This window comes from Xylocopa sonorina, chromosome 5, assembly GCF_050948175.1.
Source record: "Xylocopa sonorina isolate GNS202 chromosome 5, iyXylSono1_principal, whole genome shotgun sequence".
Taxonomy (NCBI): domain Eukaryota; kingdom Metazoa; phylum Arthropoda; class Insecta; order Hymenoptera; family Apidae; genus Xylocopa; species Xylocopa sonorina.
Genome location: NC_135197.1, coordinates 13,296,138 through 13,311,017, shown reverse-complemented (window position 1 = coordinate 13,311,017; position 14,880 = coordinate 13,296,138). Strand labels below are relative to the sequence as shown.

At 35.5% G+C, this 14,880-nt stretch overlaps 5 protein-coding genes across 6 annotated transcripts; all 5 read right to left on the bottom strand.

The window, feature by feature from the left end:
• Positions 1-302: 302 nt before the first annotated feature.
• On the bottom strand, positions 303-2,522 carry LOC143423371 (KICSTOR complex protein ITFG2). The gene is made up of 6 exons (XM_076894637.1): positions 2,376-2,522; positions 2,075-2,294; positions 1,715-2,007; positions 908-1,626; positions 607-841; positions 303-539 (listed from the first exon to the last, which is right to left on the bottom strand). Exons 1-6 carry the CDS (start codon positions 2,520-2,522, stop codon positions 360-362), a joined length of 1,794 nt encoding a protein of 597 aa, XP_076750752.1. The 3' UTR covers positions 303-359.
• A 17-nt stretch (positions 2,523-2,539) lies between these two features.
• LOC143423383 (mitochondrial inner membrane protease subunit 2) lies at positions 2,540-3,559 on the bottom strand. Of its 2 annotated transcripts, none has more exons than XM_076894659.1 (3): positions 3,539-3,559; positions 2,823-3,147; positions 2,540-2,740 (listed from the first exon to the last, which is right to left on the bottom strand). In XM_076894659.1, exons 2-3 carry the CDS (start codon positions 3,129-3,131, stop codon positions 2,540-2,542), a joined length of 510 nt encoding a protein of 169 aa, XP_076750774.1. In that variant the 5' UTR covers positions 3,132-3,147; positions 3,539-3,559. The 2 variants fall into 2 exon arrangements, with proteins under 2 accessions (XP_076750774.1, XP_076750776.1); XM_076894661.1 differs by lacking the exon at positions 3,539-3,559 and adding an exon at positions 3,338-3,360.
• A 733-nt stretch (positions 3,560-4,292) lies between these two features.
• Positions 4,293-10,298, bottom strand: Ric-3 (RIC3 acetylcholine receptor chaperone). The gene is made up of 7 exons (XM_076894665.1): positions 9,997-10,298; positions 9,440-9,793; positions 8,463-8,987; positions 7,988-8,127; positions 6,873-7,030; positions 6,610-6,796; positions 4,293-6,003 (listed from the first exon to the last, which is right to left on the bottom strand). Exons 1-7 carry the CDS (start codon positions 10,139-10,141, stop codon positions 5,290-5,292), a joined length of 2,223 nt encoding a protein of 740 aa, XP_076750780.1. The 5' UTR covers positions 10,142-10,298; the 3' UTR covers positions 4,293-5,289.
• Positions 10,299-10,756: 458 nt separating this feature from the next.
• On the bottom strand, positions 10,757-11,641 carry LOC143423384 (alpha-ketoglutarate dehydrogenase component 4). The gene is made up of 4 exons (XM_076894662.1): positions 11,496-11,641; positions 11,343-11,397; positions 11,089-11,262; positions 10,757-10,885 (listed from the first exon to the last, which is right to left on the bottom strand). The coding sequence occupies exons 1-4, from the start codon at positions 11,517-11,519 to the stop codon at positions 10,872-10,874; spliced, it is 267 nt and encodes an 88-aa protein (XP_076750777.1). The 5' UTR covers positions 11,520-11,641; the 3' UTR covers positions 10,757-10,871.
• A 281-nt stretch (positions 11,642-11,922) lies between these two features.
• Positions 11,923-14,866, bottom strand: LOC143423986 (heat shock protein 83). Its single transcript, XM_076895725.1, has 2 exons — positions 14,711-14,866; positions 11,923-14,292 (listed from the first exon to the last, which is right to left on the bottom strand). Exon 2 carries the CDS (start codon positions 14,290-14,292, stop codon positions 12,130-12,132), a length of 2,163 nt encoding a protein of 720 aa, XP_076751840.1. The 5' UTR covers positions 14,711-14,866; the 3' UTR covers positions 11,923-12,129.
• Between the last annotated feature and the right edge of the window lie 14 nt (positions 14,867-14,880).

Below are 14,880 nucleotides of genomic sequence, written 5' to 3'. Positions count from 1 at the left end.
AGTTATTGGGCGATCCGTAACGTTCCAACGTTGTTTGCCATTAAAAATGTATATTTTCGTTGGTCGTATATCGTTCACGATAAGGTAGAAATCATACGACGAACGTTACAATAAACGAGTATATCCTGTCGATACTAAAAAGAGCATAACTCCGTTCGCGAATAGAAAAGATAGGGAAACACCAGCAATAAATTTGCTGGACGTTAATCAAACATTGTATATAACGTAGAGCAATTTAATCCTTGCGAGCGAATAGAGAACGCGGTGCGAATAGGGCATCGTTCAGATAAGGAACAAAAGCATTTGTAAGAATCTGCATATATTTTCTCTTTATATATAATCTATAACGTTCAACTTCCTTAAGATATTCCGTACAACAACCATTCTGTTAACTGTTGCATTCTCTGTTGCCTCTCCGTATCGGTACAGTTTCCTAGAAGGTCGTCTAATACCTTTTTTTCCTCGCTATCGAATTCCACGGTAGGATTCAATGGTTTCGTAACCATACTTGGAAGCGTAATATCGTAATAGAGAAAAATCTGCAAACATCGAACTCTGCAATCAACTGGACTTTCCTCCAACTTAGGCGCAAATAAGAAATACTACCTTGTTATTGAAGCTGTTGTACACAAGACAAGGCGTCGAGATCCCAGGTGTAACGTTATAGTTACCTGTGCAGAACGCTCTTACCGGTTCTTCGAATTGAAAACGTACGCTGTTTCGTTGCTGATCTAAAATGTAGGTTTGCCCGTCCCATGCGCACGCTACTATCTCGTCAGTCCCATCACCAGTTACATCTAATCGGCACAGAGCGAATATCTGGTGATCTACTTGCATCGACCTGTAGAAAACCAAGATCGAGTTGCTCTAGCATTGCTGTTAAACATTTCTAGCCCTAAAACCTTACCATAAAATGACTTCGTCCTTAACTAACATTATCGTTCCGTCTAACGTAGCGAGAGCGTAGGGCTTCCCTTGTAACGAACCCTTCTTAGCGTTCATGTCAGTTTCTGTTTTACCTTTCCGCCTTAAATCGTCTAAATTACTACTATTGCTATTGTCTTGGCATGAAAAGTCTTTGTACGTAGGTAACAGCGAATCCTTCTCCGATCTCATATCGTAATCTCCAAGGATCACGTTGCCCCCCAAAATGTTGCCATCCACTTGATCTCTACCGGAAGCATCAGCGTTTCCAGAAGTTCTATTCGTTTTCAAATATTCTATCGTTGAACTTCTTTTATGGCCCTCCATTGTATCTAAGCTATTGTTCCTTGCTTCCACTTGCGAATTGTTTCTCTTCAATTCCAACGAGGTAGATTTCACACTTTTACCATGCTGCACTTCACTTGCCAGTGTGCTCTGTTTGAATAACGGTTCTTTGCATTCATAATTGGGCACCTTATTCTCTATTGCAGGCTCTAGATCTCCAATGATTTCCGTTGAGATATTCTGGTTGCGCATCCTCGATATTCCCAACGTTTGATAGTCTACGCAGCTCGCGGCTGTTTCGTTATTTCTTTTAAATGTTTCATCCTCGAAATGGCAATCCTCCGGATTGCACTTAATTCGCATAAACGTTCCGCCTGGTTGAGCCACTAGCAACGTAGGCGTTCCATCGGCCATATGCTAAACAAAAGTTAAATATGTATTAACGCTAAAAACAAAAACTCGTTATCTGGCATTCATTTTTCGTTCGCCTAACTTTGCTACACACTTGTAACGTGACGGTCCCAATTTGATTAGCACATTCCCACTTATTCAATCCAACTAGCTTTCCCCTCCCTAATTCTAGATTGCTCGACCATCTATAAGATCTAACCACGCGATCAGTCAAGCCAAGGATCATCTCATTTGCACCATCTTTATCAACATCTGCTACCAAAACCACCTTTGTATTTGTCGGAATTCTTTGAACATGGACACACTCCATTTTACCGGATAGTTCATTAGCCTCATTATTGCCATCTATTTGATCTAAACTCGAGGAACTCGTCATATTAACATTTGCTGCAACATACATAGTTACATAGTACCTATGCAGTTTTTATTTTTACTTAGAATATTTTGCGCTCACCACACTTAATGTTATCTTGATCCATTACTTCTTTACTTGACTGTTGAGTAGAAGTTATATTGACAATACTAGGATTAACAGATCTTGGACTATAAAAAATATATGCCCAACCGTCCCCACATATTACAACTAATGCGTTTCGTCCGTAATTAAAAATATCTCCTATAGCTACACTAGTTACAAGGCCTAATCCAGGTATCTTTTGCCATAATTCTGATCCCTGTAATTATGATGATTTAATGGAAACTAGTTTGTGATCCAGAATTCTTAGCAAAAAAAGAAAAAGAGGAACATTATTTACTTTAAAAATATATAGTTCTCCCTCTGCAGTACCAACAACTAACTCATTATCACCATCGTTATCGACATCTCCTATTGTCAATCCATGTCTGCATACAGTACCGGGTAAATCCCATTGCAGTCTTTTTACAAAACTAACGGCCCTCATCTTTCTCGAATTAAACTTTATCCGGCTGGTACCTTTGGTGTATTTATTGGAAAATTATGATTAGTCATAGAAGGATAAAGATATTGCCAACGGCTAGGTGGCCACACTATGGAAGTAGCTTTTGCTGTTATTAACCCAAGTGAAACTGGCCCGAAAGTGTTAGAGTCCATAGAACGACCAATATGGTCTCCTTCTACCCAACAATGACCATCTGGTATCTAAAATATGAACACAAATAAACATCCTCATTATTCGTGAAATTTTGTAACTAAAAATGTATAGAATGAGTATTCCAAATACCTGCAAAATATCTGCTTTTTTATACCCATGCGTACGTACAATATCTCCAGAAAGTCCTATAACACGTTTAATTAAAATCTGATCTGGAGATTTCGGAGATTTAACGGTCACTATATCGCCGCGTTGAATATCTTGAGTACGAATGGCTCGGCGATTTAGAAAGACATAATCAGGATGCCTTTCATCTGGATTTAAGGTTGGTTGCATAGAGACTCCTTCGACTTTGGCTATGTAACCAACAGTGTCCAAAAAGGTGATCCCAATAGGAATGCCTAAAAGGATACCCGCAAGAAAATGCCGCACTTTCATCTATCGCATTTATGCACTAAAAAAATAATACGAACATTTTTAACTTGAACATTCACAAATGCACACATAACCTTTTTCATTCCGCGTATCAATCATAATTTTACGATAACAGATATGTATTTGTATCTACGTTTATCTTTCATTATTGTCGCAAAAATGTTTAAAGAGATCATACAGTATTATTTTTATTCATCAACTACAATAACCTTTTTCTCGTAGGTTAGTATTCAAAGTTTAACACAAAAGTTTGCGTTACTTTCAAATTTTCTATGATACTATAGAGAATTTACGGTGAAAAAAGTTTTACGATTTTTAAGGAATTAAACTAACGTTATGCTTTATTGAATTATAAACCCGAAAGAAGTAGAGGTTATACAAAGTGATTTGAGTATGGTACATAAGGATACGATAAACTGACTATAGCGTCTAGTATCGTGCGTAATTATATAATGTAAATAGATCGTGGTATACGTTCTTCGTCTTAAAAAAAAAGAGCACGTAATTTAAAACAGTAATATTCTTTATTTCTCTAGCAACAATGTTAACGGTATAGCTACAGCCCTAAAATATATAAGTTTAAATGTAGTAGGATTTGTTGCTGAACATGTCAATATTTTTCAAGATGAACAAATCATTGGTACAAGTACATATACGTTTGTTACGATAATTTAGTTATACTTTGAAGTAACTTATCCCTGAAAAGAAAAATTTGATCGTTGTCTACATTTTTGACGAAATCATTTTTTTTAAAGTACGGGAAAACATTTTCAACATTTTTACAACTAGACGTAATTTTAATACTATCAGAAGTATATACATTCATATGTTTCATATTTTCATTAAGTAATACATACGATAAAAAATGCTGCAACTCTGCATAAGAATCCTAAATAATGTATTCAATCAATTGTCGTTTGGATAAATAAATTTGAAAGCAATAAGAATTAAAATAATAAGAAATTATCTCGTTTATGACAACTATGTTATCGATGTAATCTGCAGATCTAACAATTTTCCATGTTTTTTCTATATTATGATTTCATAATGTATTAGATTCGTATTGATATTAGATTCGAACATTAAAATACCTCGTTAACATTGTTATGGAAGATCATGCGATTAAATCAGTTTTCCGATTTTTACATAACATCGAATACGATATTTCAGCTTAAGTTTTAATATCTTTCGTTCACACATAAGAAACATCACGCAACTGTACATAAAAAGACGAAGAATATCATTTCTGTTTACATTCGATATGCAATTACATATACATACGTAATTAAACATAGGTATGAAAATGACAACGCTACTTATTAAACAGTTTTATATAAACTACATTATTTAAAAAAATGTCCATCTACTTATAACGCAAATATAATGCATACAAAAAAATGCCATATAGAGTAATGAATAAAGTAAATAAAAAAAATGAACCAAAATGGGTAAACTGCTGGCGTAGTAAATGAATACTAAATAGCATTAAACTCAAATGGTTGGTATTAGAACAAGCATATAGATCAGTGCTTGCCAATCACCACACCCGATACGGAATTAACGTCAGAATAATCATAATAATTGTTTAGTGCCTATTGGACTGTGCTAGAATTCGGTGGTCTTTATTGCACAATGACTCTATGGACACGTGCACGAAGCACTGCCTTTCACTTGGCCCCTCTGGTTAATCGATTTTTGATTCTATCAAATATAGGATACAATAGGCAATAATATAATCATTTTAATAAATTCGAGTCTTATGAATTTATTAGGTCTTTGGCAGTGCTTAACCAAGATCTCTGTACCTTTCGTGGATTATTTTCATCGATTACTCTGTTCTTTCTTTCTTGCTATGCATCTAGAAATTTTAAAGATTGGTAAACACTGATTCAGCCAAACGTTAACTCGTCATTGTAACAGCATTTTTCATTCTGAAACTGTCTTTTCGTAATAAGGCAACCCATTCTCGTCATCTTTTATCAGTTCTATTTCATCTTCCTCACGGCATCCTCTCGATCGTTTCGTTGTTCTACTTACGGCCATTATCTTCCGACCACTTCTGTTTCTTTCGATTCAACAGTATGTCGTTCTTCATTGGTATTTTTCACATAGATTTTATATATTCCTTATACGTTTTTTTCTATTAGATTCTTCCTGCTCGTCACTGTTCAGCCTCATCGTCCATTTCAAGTTCGTCGTCCTCTGCTTCTTCTTCGTATTCCTCAGCTTCCTCATTATCCATCTCGCGTTCATCGTCCGACTCAAGTTCACTGTCATCTGCTTCCTCTTCGTACTCTTCGGCTCCCTCATCGTCTGCCTCAAGTTCATCGTCGTCTGCTTCCTCTTCTTCTTCTTCTTCTTCTTCCTCCTCCTCTTCCTCCTCTTCTTCTACTTCTTCTACTTCTTCCTCCTCATCCTCCTCTTCAGTTTCTACCTCTTCTTCTCCAGTCTCCTCCGTTTCTTCAACTTCCTCAATTTCTTCAACTTCTTCAACCTCTTCCTCTTCTTCAGTTTCCTGAGCTTCTTGAATATCTAGTTGTTCATCTTCCTTGCGGATTTCTCTTTTTACTACTTCCTTCACGTCTCCTACCTCTCTTTTTTCTTCTTCATCATGCTCGACTTTATTTTCTTCCTGCTCACCTTCTCGTTCTTCTTCCACATACGCTTGCTGATTTTCTCTTTTCTGTACTTGTTGTTTCTCTTCGAGAATTTCTTCCGTTTCGTCTTCAATTTCCCCTTTTGCTTGTGTGTCGTCATCTATTTCTTGCTCTCTAACGTTTGTTGCTTCGACATTCACAGCTTTTCCTAAATGTTCTGCGTTCAAGGTTGATACATCTTCTGCGCGTTGGGTACCCCAATCTTCCTCTTCAGATTCCTATCATAATGGTATAATATTTAGCACTTTTATATTTACTATTCTTTAATATTCTCGATGCCCAAATTACAGTAAAATAATGAATAAAGATTGTATTTAACTGAAAGTGTTGTAATAACTGTATATACTGAAAAGTATGATAAAGTAAGGTAACTGAATATAAAGTGACTACGCGGGTGTTTATCGCTCCTTCAACGAAATTATAAACTAATTTCGACGATGATACGATTAGTAATATGTTAGTATTATGAATGTCAACGTTCGTGGCAGTAAAAAAGAATGTGAGACGTGTAATGTATGCATCTTAGATCGAAATTAGTTGATCAGTAATCAATTCGAAACGCATAATATAAATTAAACGTTAATATCTAAAACAAATCACAGACCGTAAGTAATTGCTGCTGCGTAATAGCATATTAGTAATAAGTTTATGGAAAATAATTATTTGAGAAAACTGTTTACATCCGACGTAGCTCCTGTGATTTGCCATACTCGTGTTAACTAATCTGTATAGAAGCAAACAATTAAATGAATGAAAGAATCACCAAATAAAACAAGGCTCCGCAGATTCATTTGATTCTGTTGGTAATTCTAATATTTTCTTACAGCTGCGTTTTGGTCGAGACTGATGAGAGAGAGGGTCATTTTGCCTGAAAGTACCACAGGTGCTTCTACATCTTCCTCTGCCTTTTGCGCCTGAGTTTCTGAATCAGTTACGAGTAATTCGCATTGCGGAGGTAGCGCACCTTCCAAATATATTGGTTTCGGCGGTGTTTTCTCCCTCTCAACGTGGCTAAAACGATTCGATTGAAACAATTAAAAATGCTTTAACAATGACACTCTTAGCACAAGCGAAAGTCTTTTTTTACCTTGGTGAAATCGGTATTATAGGAGTAGTGGGTCTACTACCCTTACCCTCGCAACTAGCTGTCATTTCCATACCCATAACTTTAACAGTTGGTGAAGTTACTATATTTTCTACTTCTTCGTCTGCAGTACTATGTTCAGCCTGGACAGTGGTGTCGTCCTGTAAATTAAATTATTCAAATAGTCTTGGTTTTATTATGTGTTGATTCTTCAACAGAAATGACTACACATTTTTCCGACTAAAAATAAATATGTATAGCGTATCCTATGTTTAATAAGTGTGACACTATATAATGGTTAACATTTTCATAAATCAAAATGAAAATATTTTAAAACTAAAATACGATTTTCGTATAAAAAAATGCATGCAGTTTAAAAAAATTATAAAAAATTCATACTCTCTTCTCTGTAAAAAAAAAGATCTACGATGAAACAATTCGTTATTCGTAATTAGTACATGCGTTTAATTTGTATAACTAAAAGAAATTCAGTTAGAAATTTTGTCCACTGCATATCACATCAAATACTTTTCAATTCCTAAAACATTATGGATACTTTTGAACGTTGTTATTGGAAGGTTGACTCCCTACTACAAAAGCACTTGAACACAATTATCACGCGTGAAAAAAAAATAAAAAAATAAAATATGAACACAAATAGTCGATGACAAACTCTGGTTATTCTTGTTAGAAAATCGTTTGGGCAAGAAATATACCTTAGATGAGCGATCAACCCCTGCCAAGCCTTTGGACTTTGGAGGCCAATCTACTATTTAAATGTAAAAACAAGAACTATATATTCTAGCATTTAATAAATTGAATAGCTTAAATGCTTTTATATAACGAGTACTCTTCACTCAGCTAAAATATGAGTATGCACTTTTTGTAATGATGAATGATCGATAATTTAGATACGGTTACACAGAAGCGTTGGAGTATGAGAAAAAGCGAAAGATCGAAGTTCTCGTAATACGATGATGAATATACGATATGTACGTAATACGTATATACAATCGGAGTGGTGAAACTTGAAACGCAATCAGAACACAACAACGTGCATATTTCTAAGGACTAAGGAACTGAAAATTGCAAATTGCTTCATAATTAGTCTAGTAAACCTTGCGTTCTTGTTGCGTGCTTGGACTATGCATAACTGAACGTGATATGTTGCCCATCTGAACAACAATTCTTTCCATGGCTGCTTCCGTCTCGACCAAACGTCGTCTCAGTTGATCTATCTCTATGTCTCCTGCCGCTTCTTGTGTTCCAGCATGTACAACATTACCAAATGTGTTCAAAGAATGTACCACGAGTACTTACAATACTCTTAATTTTAGTCTAAACATTTTACTCTCCCTCTTATTATCTTTTTCACTGTCTTGTTAAATTTATAATATACAGAAACGTGTGTGTTCTAATTGTGCAAACCTTGCATCATGCAACACCATTTAAAAATCTGATTAGATACTCAAAAAAACATGTACCTTATTTTTCAGTATTTCTTTAAAGGAACTAGCTTTCAAGGAAAACACTGCATTAATGATAATGTAAATCAACTGTCGTCAATATCTCTTAAATATCGAAGGAACTTACGACTTTTCAACTCCTCTATAGTCGGCGCGGTTCTTTGCGGCGACGGAGTCCTCTCCTTTTGATAATGCATTGTACCGCCAGTCATTGCGGTAGCAAAAGCTTCGGGGCTAAATACCATTTTACGAAATTCCTTCTCTGCCGCAGCCCCTGGATATTCTGAAATAATTTCGCTGTCCGAATTTTTCTTCACCACCTGATAAACAAATAATTTATGACAAAGTTGCATATCGCAAAAATCTAAAAATCTCCCGAAATATCTTACCTTGACAATTGTATACAAAAAGAACAATACAATGCCCAAAGTATATAATGGCATAATGATACCCATGGTACCATTCCCTTTTGGTGCAGGAACCACATGTCCTGCACCTCCCAGAGGTGGCCTCATTTTCGGTACAACATGATCAGGTCTGTCTGCAACCTTTGGTACAATATGAGAAGAAGGTATAGCTCTGCCACGTTCTCTCAATGCCGGATGCAAACCACCTGCATGTGGAGGTGTACGACGTTCCTGTTTTATGGTACCTACAAATATAAATATCATGTTTTTAATGTATTACTTAAAACATCCGTACAAAACAAATATAAAAATTCCTCACTATATTTACTCATTTTATTATTACAAAACATATGAGTGGAATTAATGTTAGTACACATTATTATTTCACATAATGATGAAGCTTAATGCACGCATGTGTTTAAAGGTATGCCTATAAGCCAAACTTATTCCCATCTACTCATCTCTAGTTATACTTGCACTTTTGGCAACTTGCCAAATAGAAGAGATAACTTGAATCTGCTCTTTCCACATATAATTGGTTAGTTTAATAATACCAAAATCATGTTCTTAATTACAAGTATAGTTATTAACAATGAAATTTAATTGAAACAGTATTAAAGGTGGAAGAAAGCTGTGCATGCTATTTTATTAATAGCTAATATCAAAAACACTGAATAGAACCTTTTATAATTCTTACTATGTGGCATTAAAATATGATATCTGATCAGATGTGGAGTTCCTAATTGAGATAGAGGTATACCAAAATGTATTTTAAGGCAGAGAGAACTATTGAACGATCTGATTTCTTCTAAGACTTGCTTATAAGATTTTCCCAAGCGTTCCCTTTCAGCCAGAAATGTAGACAAGTCTATACCACATCTAGCTAAAATTTCTTCTCTACACAAATTTGAGCTTTGCGGTGTCAGCTTTACCGTTCTCAAAGCATCCCTTACTCTTGGATCGATTTGATGGTGTTTCAGTATGTTCTGGCATATTTCGTACATAATATCAGCAGCCGTGACATCACTTTCAAAGAATACATCGCAGCATGCTAATAAATATTCACGAATATAATTCGATTGGCAATATTTCACGAACCTAAGTAACTACTTGCAAAAATAGCAAATCAGAATAGATCACATGAAAACAAAGTACTTGTAAATTATAAGCGAATCGTGAAATTTCCTGAATAAGATACGGATAAAGTTGAGAATATCTATTCCATCGGCGAAGGATATTTAAAAAAAATCTTACCAGAATTATCGGACGTATGCTGTGGAGTGACAGATGCTGTGAGCATAGGGTAAAATATTTTCGGCCATAGTACCGCAAAACAACCGGCCACAATAGCTAGGATAAAAATCGTCTTTCTCGGACCGAAATCTGTTATTTCAGCCATATTCGTAAATTAGTCGTTCGTATAGTTTCCGTAATTTCGATAAAAGATAAAATAACTGCGGATCTTCCACTACCACGTACGTAGAGACCGCGAGAGTAGATGGAAGACACAGCGCACAGTCGTCTGCTATTTCTGTCATGGGACAGGGCTGTGTCTATCGGCTCTTTTACTCCCAAAATATTTTCCCTTAATTTATGCGACTAGCACGCGCACAATCCGTAATGTATGCCGAACGATCCAACTAACAGAAAACAAATTGTAGCAGCGGAATCTTTTTCAATCTGCTATATCCAAGGTGATATAACAATTTACTGTAGTATAATTAAAAAGTTATAAATGAATTAACGCGAGTGTACATAACTGTATTAAAATATTCATAACTTTATATTTAGCAGCTGACTAATTTTCAATAACATTCCTTGCATAACGTTACACAAACATTGCGTACGGGTAAAATAATCTCACTCAATTTCCCCTTTCTTATCTAGGATTAATATTTTATTTGTTACAAGAATAAGCCACAAAAGCAGGCCAGAAATAGCAGGTTCTGGCAATGTCACATAGGCAGTGAGACCTTGTACAACAGGTAGATGGCAGAAATATGTACAACTTGCATCTCTTTGTTTGCTTGCATTTATTTACAGAATATATTATACAGAAAAATGTAATAATAAAATGACTTGTTTACGGTACTCTAGAGATATTAATGTTCTATAAACGTCATAAGAGTTTATTCAGGACCACCTCTCTGTAAGAAAAAATGAACCATATTAAAGTATAGTTTTGCCTCTTTCAGTCTACATTTGTGCTTAGAACAATATTACATCATTCTAAGGATCATAAATTCATTTACACTCTGATGTCTTATGCTCTGTTTAATGTATACAGAATAGCATACATGTTTAAGATTAAATAATTATCAAATGAGTATTAAGATAATAGTATACTTGCATTGATATATGCAATTTCTTTCTCATCAATGGGTCGTCTGCGATACCGTGGAGGAAGATGAATGTCTTCTATCGTTGGCAAAACAGTTACATTGGGCCCTGTCGCACCAGCACCTTGTTGTGACATTGTCGGCCCTGATTGCGCAGGCGATGGCTTTGCACCTGCAGTAGCTAACCAATAACAAAGATTTCAGTTGACTTTTATAACGGAAGCACGCAGTTACGTACAAATAACCTTTCTTCGAAATTACCTCTGACAATTCCACCCTTGCGAAATTTAATCAAAGGCACGTGTGGTTTTACTACCTATCGGAATATCATTTATCATGAGTGACAATTGGTTTTATTAAGTGCATAAATTAACATATAATGTATCCGTTATGTAATTAAATCGTCGCACTGACCTTCCAACCTTGGCTTGCCATCATAATTATTTTTTTTATCTACTATTTGCTATTTTATAAGAAGATCGAAATGCAGCTACAAGACCAGTTTCGTTCGATCACTTGAAAGCTTCAACTAGATGGCGTGTTTTGACATATTTTGCGGGCTATTAAATAATCGTCACATGTATAGCTGGGTGAATGTACTCTAATCTGTAAGATTAATATTACGATTGATTCGTACGTAAATATGTCGCCTGTAACAGTGCTGCAATGATGTGCGTACGAAATTTTAGAATGTTTAACCTCCAAGTGGAAATTTATCTAATTTGAAACAAGTGACATTACGAAAATGGATTCTTTTGTTTTCTAATTATTTTGTCTACCTATTGTGACGTATTTTATCTACTACTTTAGATACGTGTGGGTAATAATGAGAATAGACAGGTTATAATAAATTTTATTTTATTGTAAGTTTAACTTATATATAACTCCAAATTATTTGGCATCAAACAAATCGTTTTGATAAATTAACAGTGTACAGTATAGGACATGAAAATGAGAATGAATAATACCACATATAACGTGGCTACTTTGGCAGTCTTTCAACGACTACAATGACACCAATTATCGTTGTCATTTGCAGATCTTAAGTTTAATCTACTTCTTCCATTCGCGAAGCATCTTCTGCATCTGCCCCTTCAAGGGGGGGAGCTTCTTCCGTAGTTTGCTCTTCCGGTGCAGCTTCATCTTCGTCGATACCAAGACCCAATTTGATCATTCTGTAAATTCTTGCTGCATGAACTTGTGGTTCGTCAAGGGTGAAACCCGAAGAAAGGAGTGCTGTTTCAAATAATAAAATTACTAAATCTTTCACCGCCTTATCGTTCTTGTCATCTTCTGTTTTCTGACGAAGAGTTTCAATGATGGCATGGTCTGGATTTATTTCAAGATGTTTTTTTGCCGTCATATATCCCATAGTAGCTGTATCTTTGAGAGCTTGAGCTTTCATGATTCTTTCCATATTCGCGGTCCAACCATACTGTGAAGTGACTATACAGCAAGGAGAATCTACCAACCTGTTTGATACAACAACCTTTTCTACCTTGCTGTCAAGAATAGTTTTCATAACTTTACACAAATCCTCAAATTTGGCCTTATCTTCTTCCCTCTTTTTCTTCTCTGCTTCATCTTCAGGAAGTTCCAAACCTTCTTTGGTTACAGATACCAACTGTTTTCCATCAAATTCTTTCATTTGCTGTACCACATATTCGTCTATAGGTTCTGTCATATAAACTACTTCAAAGCCACATTTCTTTACACGTTCAACAAAGGAACTGTTTGCAACTTGTTCTTTATTTTCACCGGTAATAAAGTAAATGTGTTTCTGATTTTCCTTCATCCTGCCTACATAATCCTTTAGAGAGCAAGCTTCATCTCCAGAAGATGAAGTGTGATACCTCAATAGATCAGATAATTTATTACGATTACTACTGTCCTCGTGAATACCTAATTTAATATTTTTACTAAATTGGTCATAGAATTTCTTATAATTATCTTTCTCTTCTGTGAGTTCTTCGAATAGTTCTATACATTTCTTGACAAGATTCTTACGAATAACCTTTAAGATTTTATTCTGCTGGAGCATCTCACGGGAGATATTTAAAGGAAGATCTTCGCTATCAACTACTCCCTTCATGAAGTTTAAATACTCTGGAATCAACTGCTCACAGTTGTCCATAATAAACACCCTCCTTACGTATAGTTTAATATTGTTTTTCCTTTTCTTATTCTCAAAGAGGTCGAATGGCATACGTCTTGGAACAAAGAGTAGAGCTCTAAATTCTAACTGACCTTCTACAGAGAAATGTTTAACAGCCAAGTGATCTTCCCAATCATTTGTCAAAGATTTGTAGAATTCACCGTACTCCTCCTGGCTGATATCATCAGGATTCCTAGTCCAAATAGGCTTTGTTTTATTTAATTCTTCATCCTCTGTGTACTTCTCCTTAATTGTCTTTTTCTTCTTCTTCTTCTTTCCCTCTTCCTCTGCCGACTCCTCGGTTTCATCTACATCCTCAACTTTTGGCTTTCCATCATCCTCTTCTTTCTTTTCTTCCTCTTCTTCGGCTTCATCGTCGCTCAGCTCCTTTTCACGTTCCTTTTGTACTACCAATTTAATTGGATAACCAATGAACTGGGAATGTTTCTTAACGATCTCTTTGATTTTACTCTCTTCCAAGTATTCATTCTGATCCTCTTTTACGTGCAAAATGATCTTTGTCCCACGTGCCAATGGTTCTCCTGTGTCTTGTCTAACAGTAAATGATCCTCCAGCACTGGACTCCCATAGATACTGCTCATCATCATTGTGTTTTGAAACAACGGTGACTTTATCTGCCACCAGATAGGCAGAATAAAATCCTACACCAAATTGACCAATCATGGAGATGTCTGCACCAGCTTGAAGAGCTTCCATAAAGGCCTTGGTTCCAGACTTGGCAATTGTACCAAGATTGTTTACCAAATCAGCCTTGGTCATACCAATACCAGAGTCAATAATGGTCAAGGTGCCGTCATTCTTATTCGGAATGATTTTTATGAACAATTCCTTGCCGCTGTCAAGCTTGGAAGGATCTGTTAAAGACTCGTACCGTATTTTGTCAAGAGCGTCACTGGAGTTTGAAATTAATTCTCTGAGGAAAATTTCCTTGTTAGAATAAAAAGTATTGATGATCAGAGACATAAGTTGTGCGATCTCGGCTTGAAAAGCAAATGTTTCCACATCTTCTGCTTTACTTTCCATTTCTGTCGACATCTGCAATAAATATTAGAAAATAGATTTCTTGACATTTTTCATTTTAAAAAATATCACGCGCCTCTTCTATTTCGTTCGACTATTGCATTTAAAAATCACGTATAACGTAGAAGAGGACGCATGCAATGAAACTGACGAAAATAAAACACGTGCACATTGATACATTAATAAAATCATTTTGCGACACGAATGGTAAATAAAATCGTTTTATTTAATCAAATGTGAATGCTAAATTTACAATATTTAATCAAAATCCATAAAACGGATAAAACAATAAATTGGCAAATGTGGTTGAATTTTCAGAACGTGTAACATCGATTTGTAACGACAAAATTATATCGAATTCTTCAAATAAATGCGTGAAACATGCTGCAAGACATTTAAACATTCGTCAATAATCAATTTAAATCAATTGTACCTTGGTGATCAGTTAAATCGATGTTAAAATACAGTTGTGGAGTTCAGGAGCACAGTGTCAAACACCTGGCACTTTATTGAGTGGAGTCGCGCGTCGACTAGTTTGTTCTTATATACCCGTTAAAATTCTAGAACATTCTAGAACGTTCTAGAACATTTTTACCACTCTGG

Bases quoted from the DNA above. Each gene is read 5' to 3' on its own strand.
- LOC143423371 (XM_076894637.1), bottom strand. From the start codon at position 2,522: ATGAGGGCCGTTAGTTTTGTAAAAAGACTGCAATGGGATTTACCCGGT. The intron at 1,627-1,714 runs GTGTGTAGCAAA...ACTTTTGTTTAG, and splicing joins TTGGGACCGTCACGTTACAA to CATATGGCCGATGGAACGCC. The intron at 842-907 runs GTAAGGTTTTAG...GGTTTTCTACAG, and splicing joins AAGGACGAAGTCATTTTATG to GTCGATGCAAGTAGATCACC.
- LOC143423384 (XM_076894662.1), bottom strand. From the start codon at position 11,519: ATGATGGCAAGCCAAGGTTGGAAG. The intron at 11,398-11,495 runs GTCAGTGCGACG...ATATTCCGATAG, and splicing joins TGGCAAGCCAAGGTTGGAAG to GTAGTAAAACCACACGTGCC. The intron at 11,263-11,342 runs GTAATTTCGAAG...GTTATTGGTTAG, and splicing joins CAAGGGTGGAATTGTCAGAG to CTACTGCAGGTGCAAAGCCA.
- LOC143423383 (XM_076894659.1), bottom strand. From the start codon at position 3,131: ATGAAAGTGCGGCATTTTCTTGCGGGTATCCTTTTAGGCATTCCTATT. The intron at 2,741-2,822 runs GTATTTGGAATA...TTCATATTTTAG, and splicing joins AAAAAGCAGATATTTTGCAG to ATACCAGATGGTCATTGTTG.
- Ric-3 (XM_076894665.1), bottom strand. From the start codon at position 10,141: ATGGCTGAAATAACAGATTTCGGTCCGAGAAAGACGATTTTTATCCTA. The intron at 8,128-8,462 runs GTAAGTTCCTTC...CTGGAACACAAG, and splicing joins TATAGAGGAGTTGAAAAGTC to AAGCGGCAGGAGACATAGAG. The intron at 7,031-7,987 runs GTTTACTAGACT...TTTAATTTACAG, and splicing joins GCACGCAACAAGAACGCAAG to GACGACACCACTGTCCAGGC.
- LOC143423986 (XM_076895725.1), bottom strand. From the start codon at position 14,292: ATGTCGACAGAAATGGAAAGTAAAGCAGAAGATGTGGAAACATTTGCT.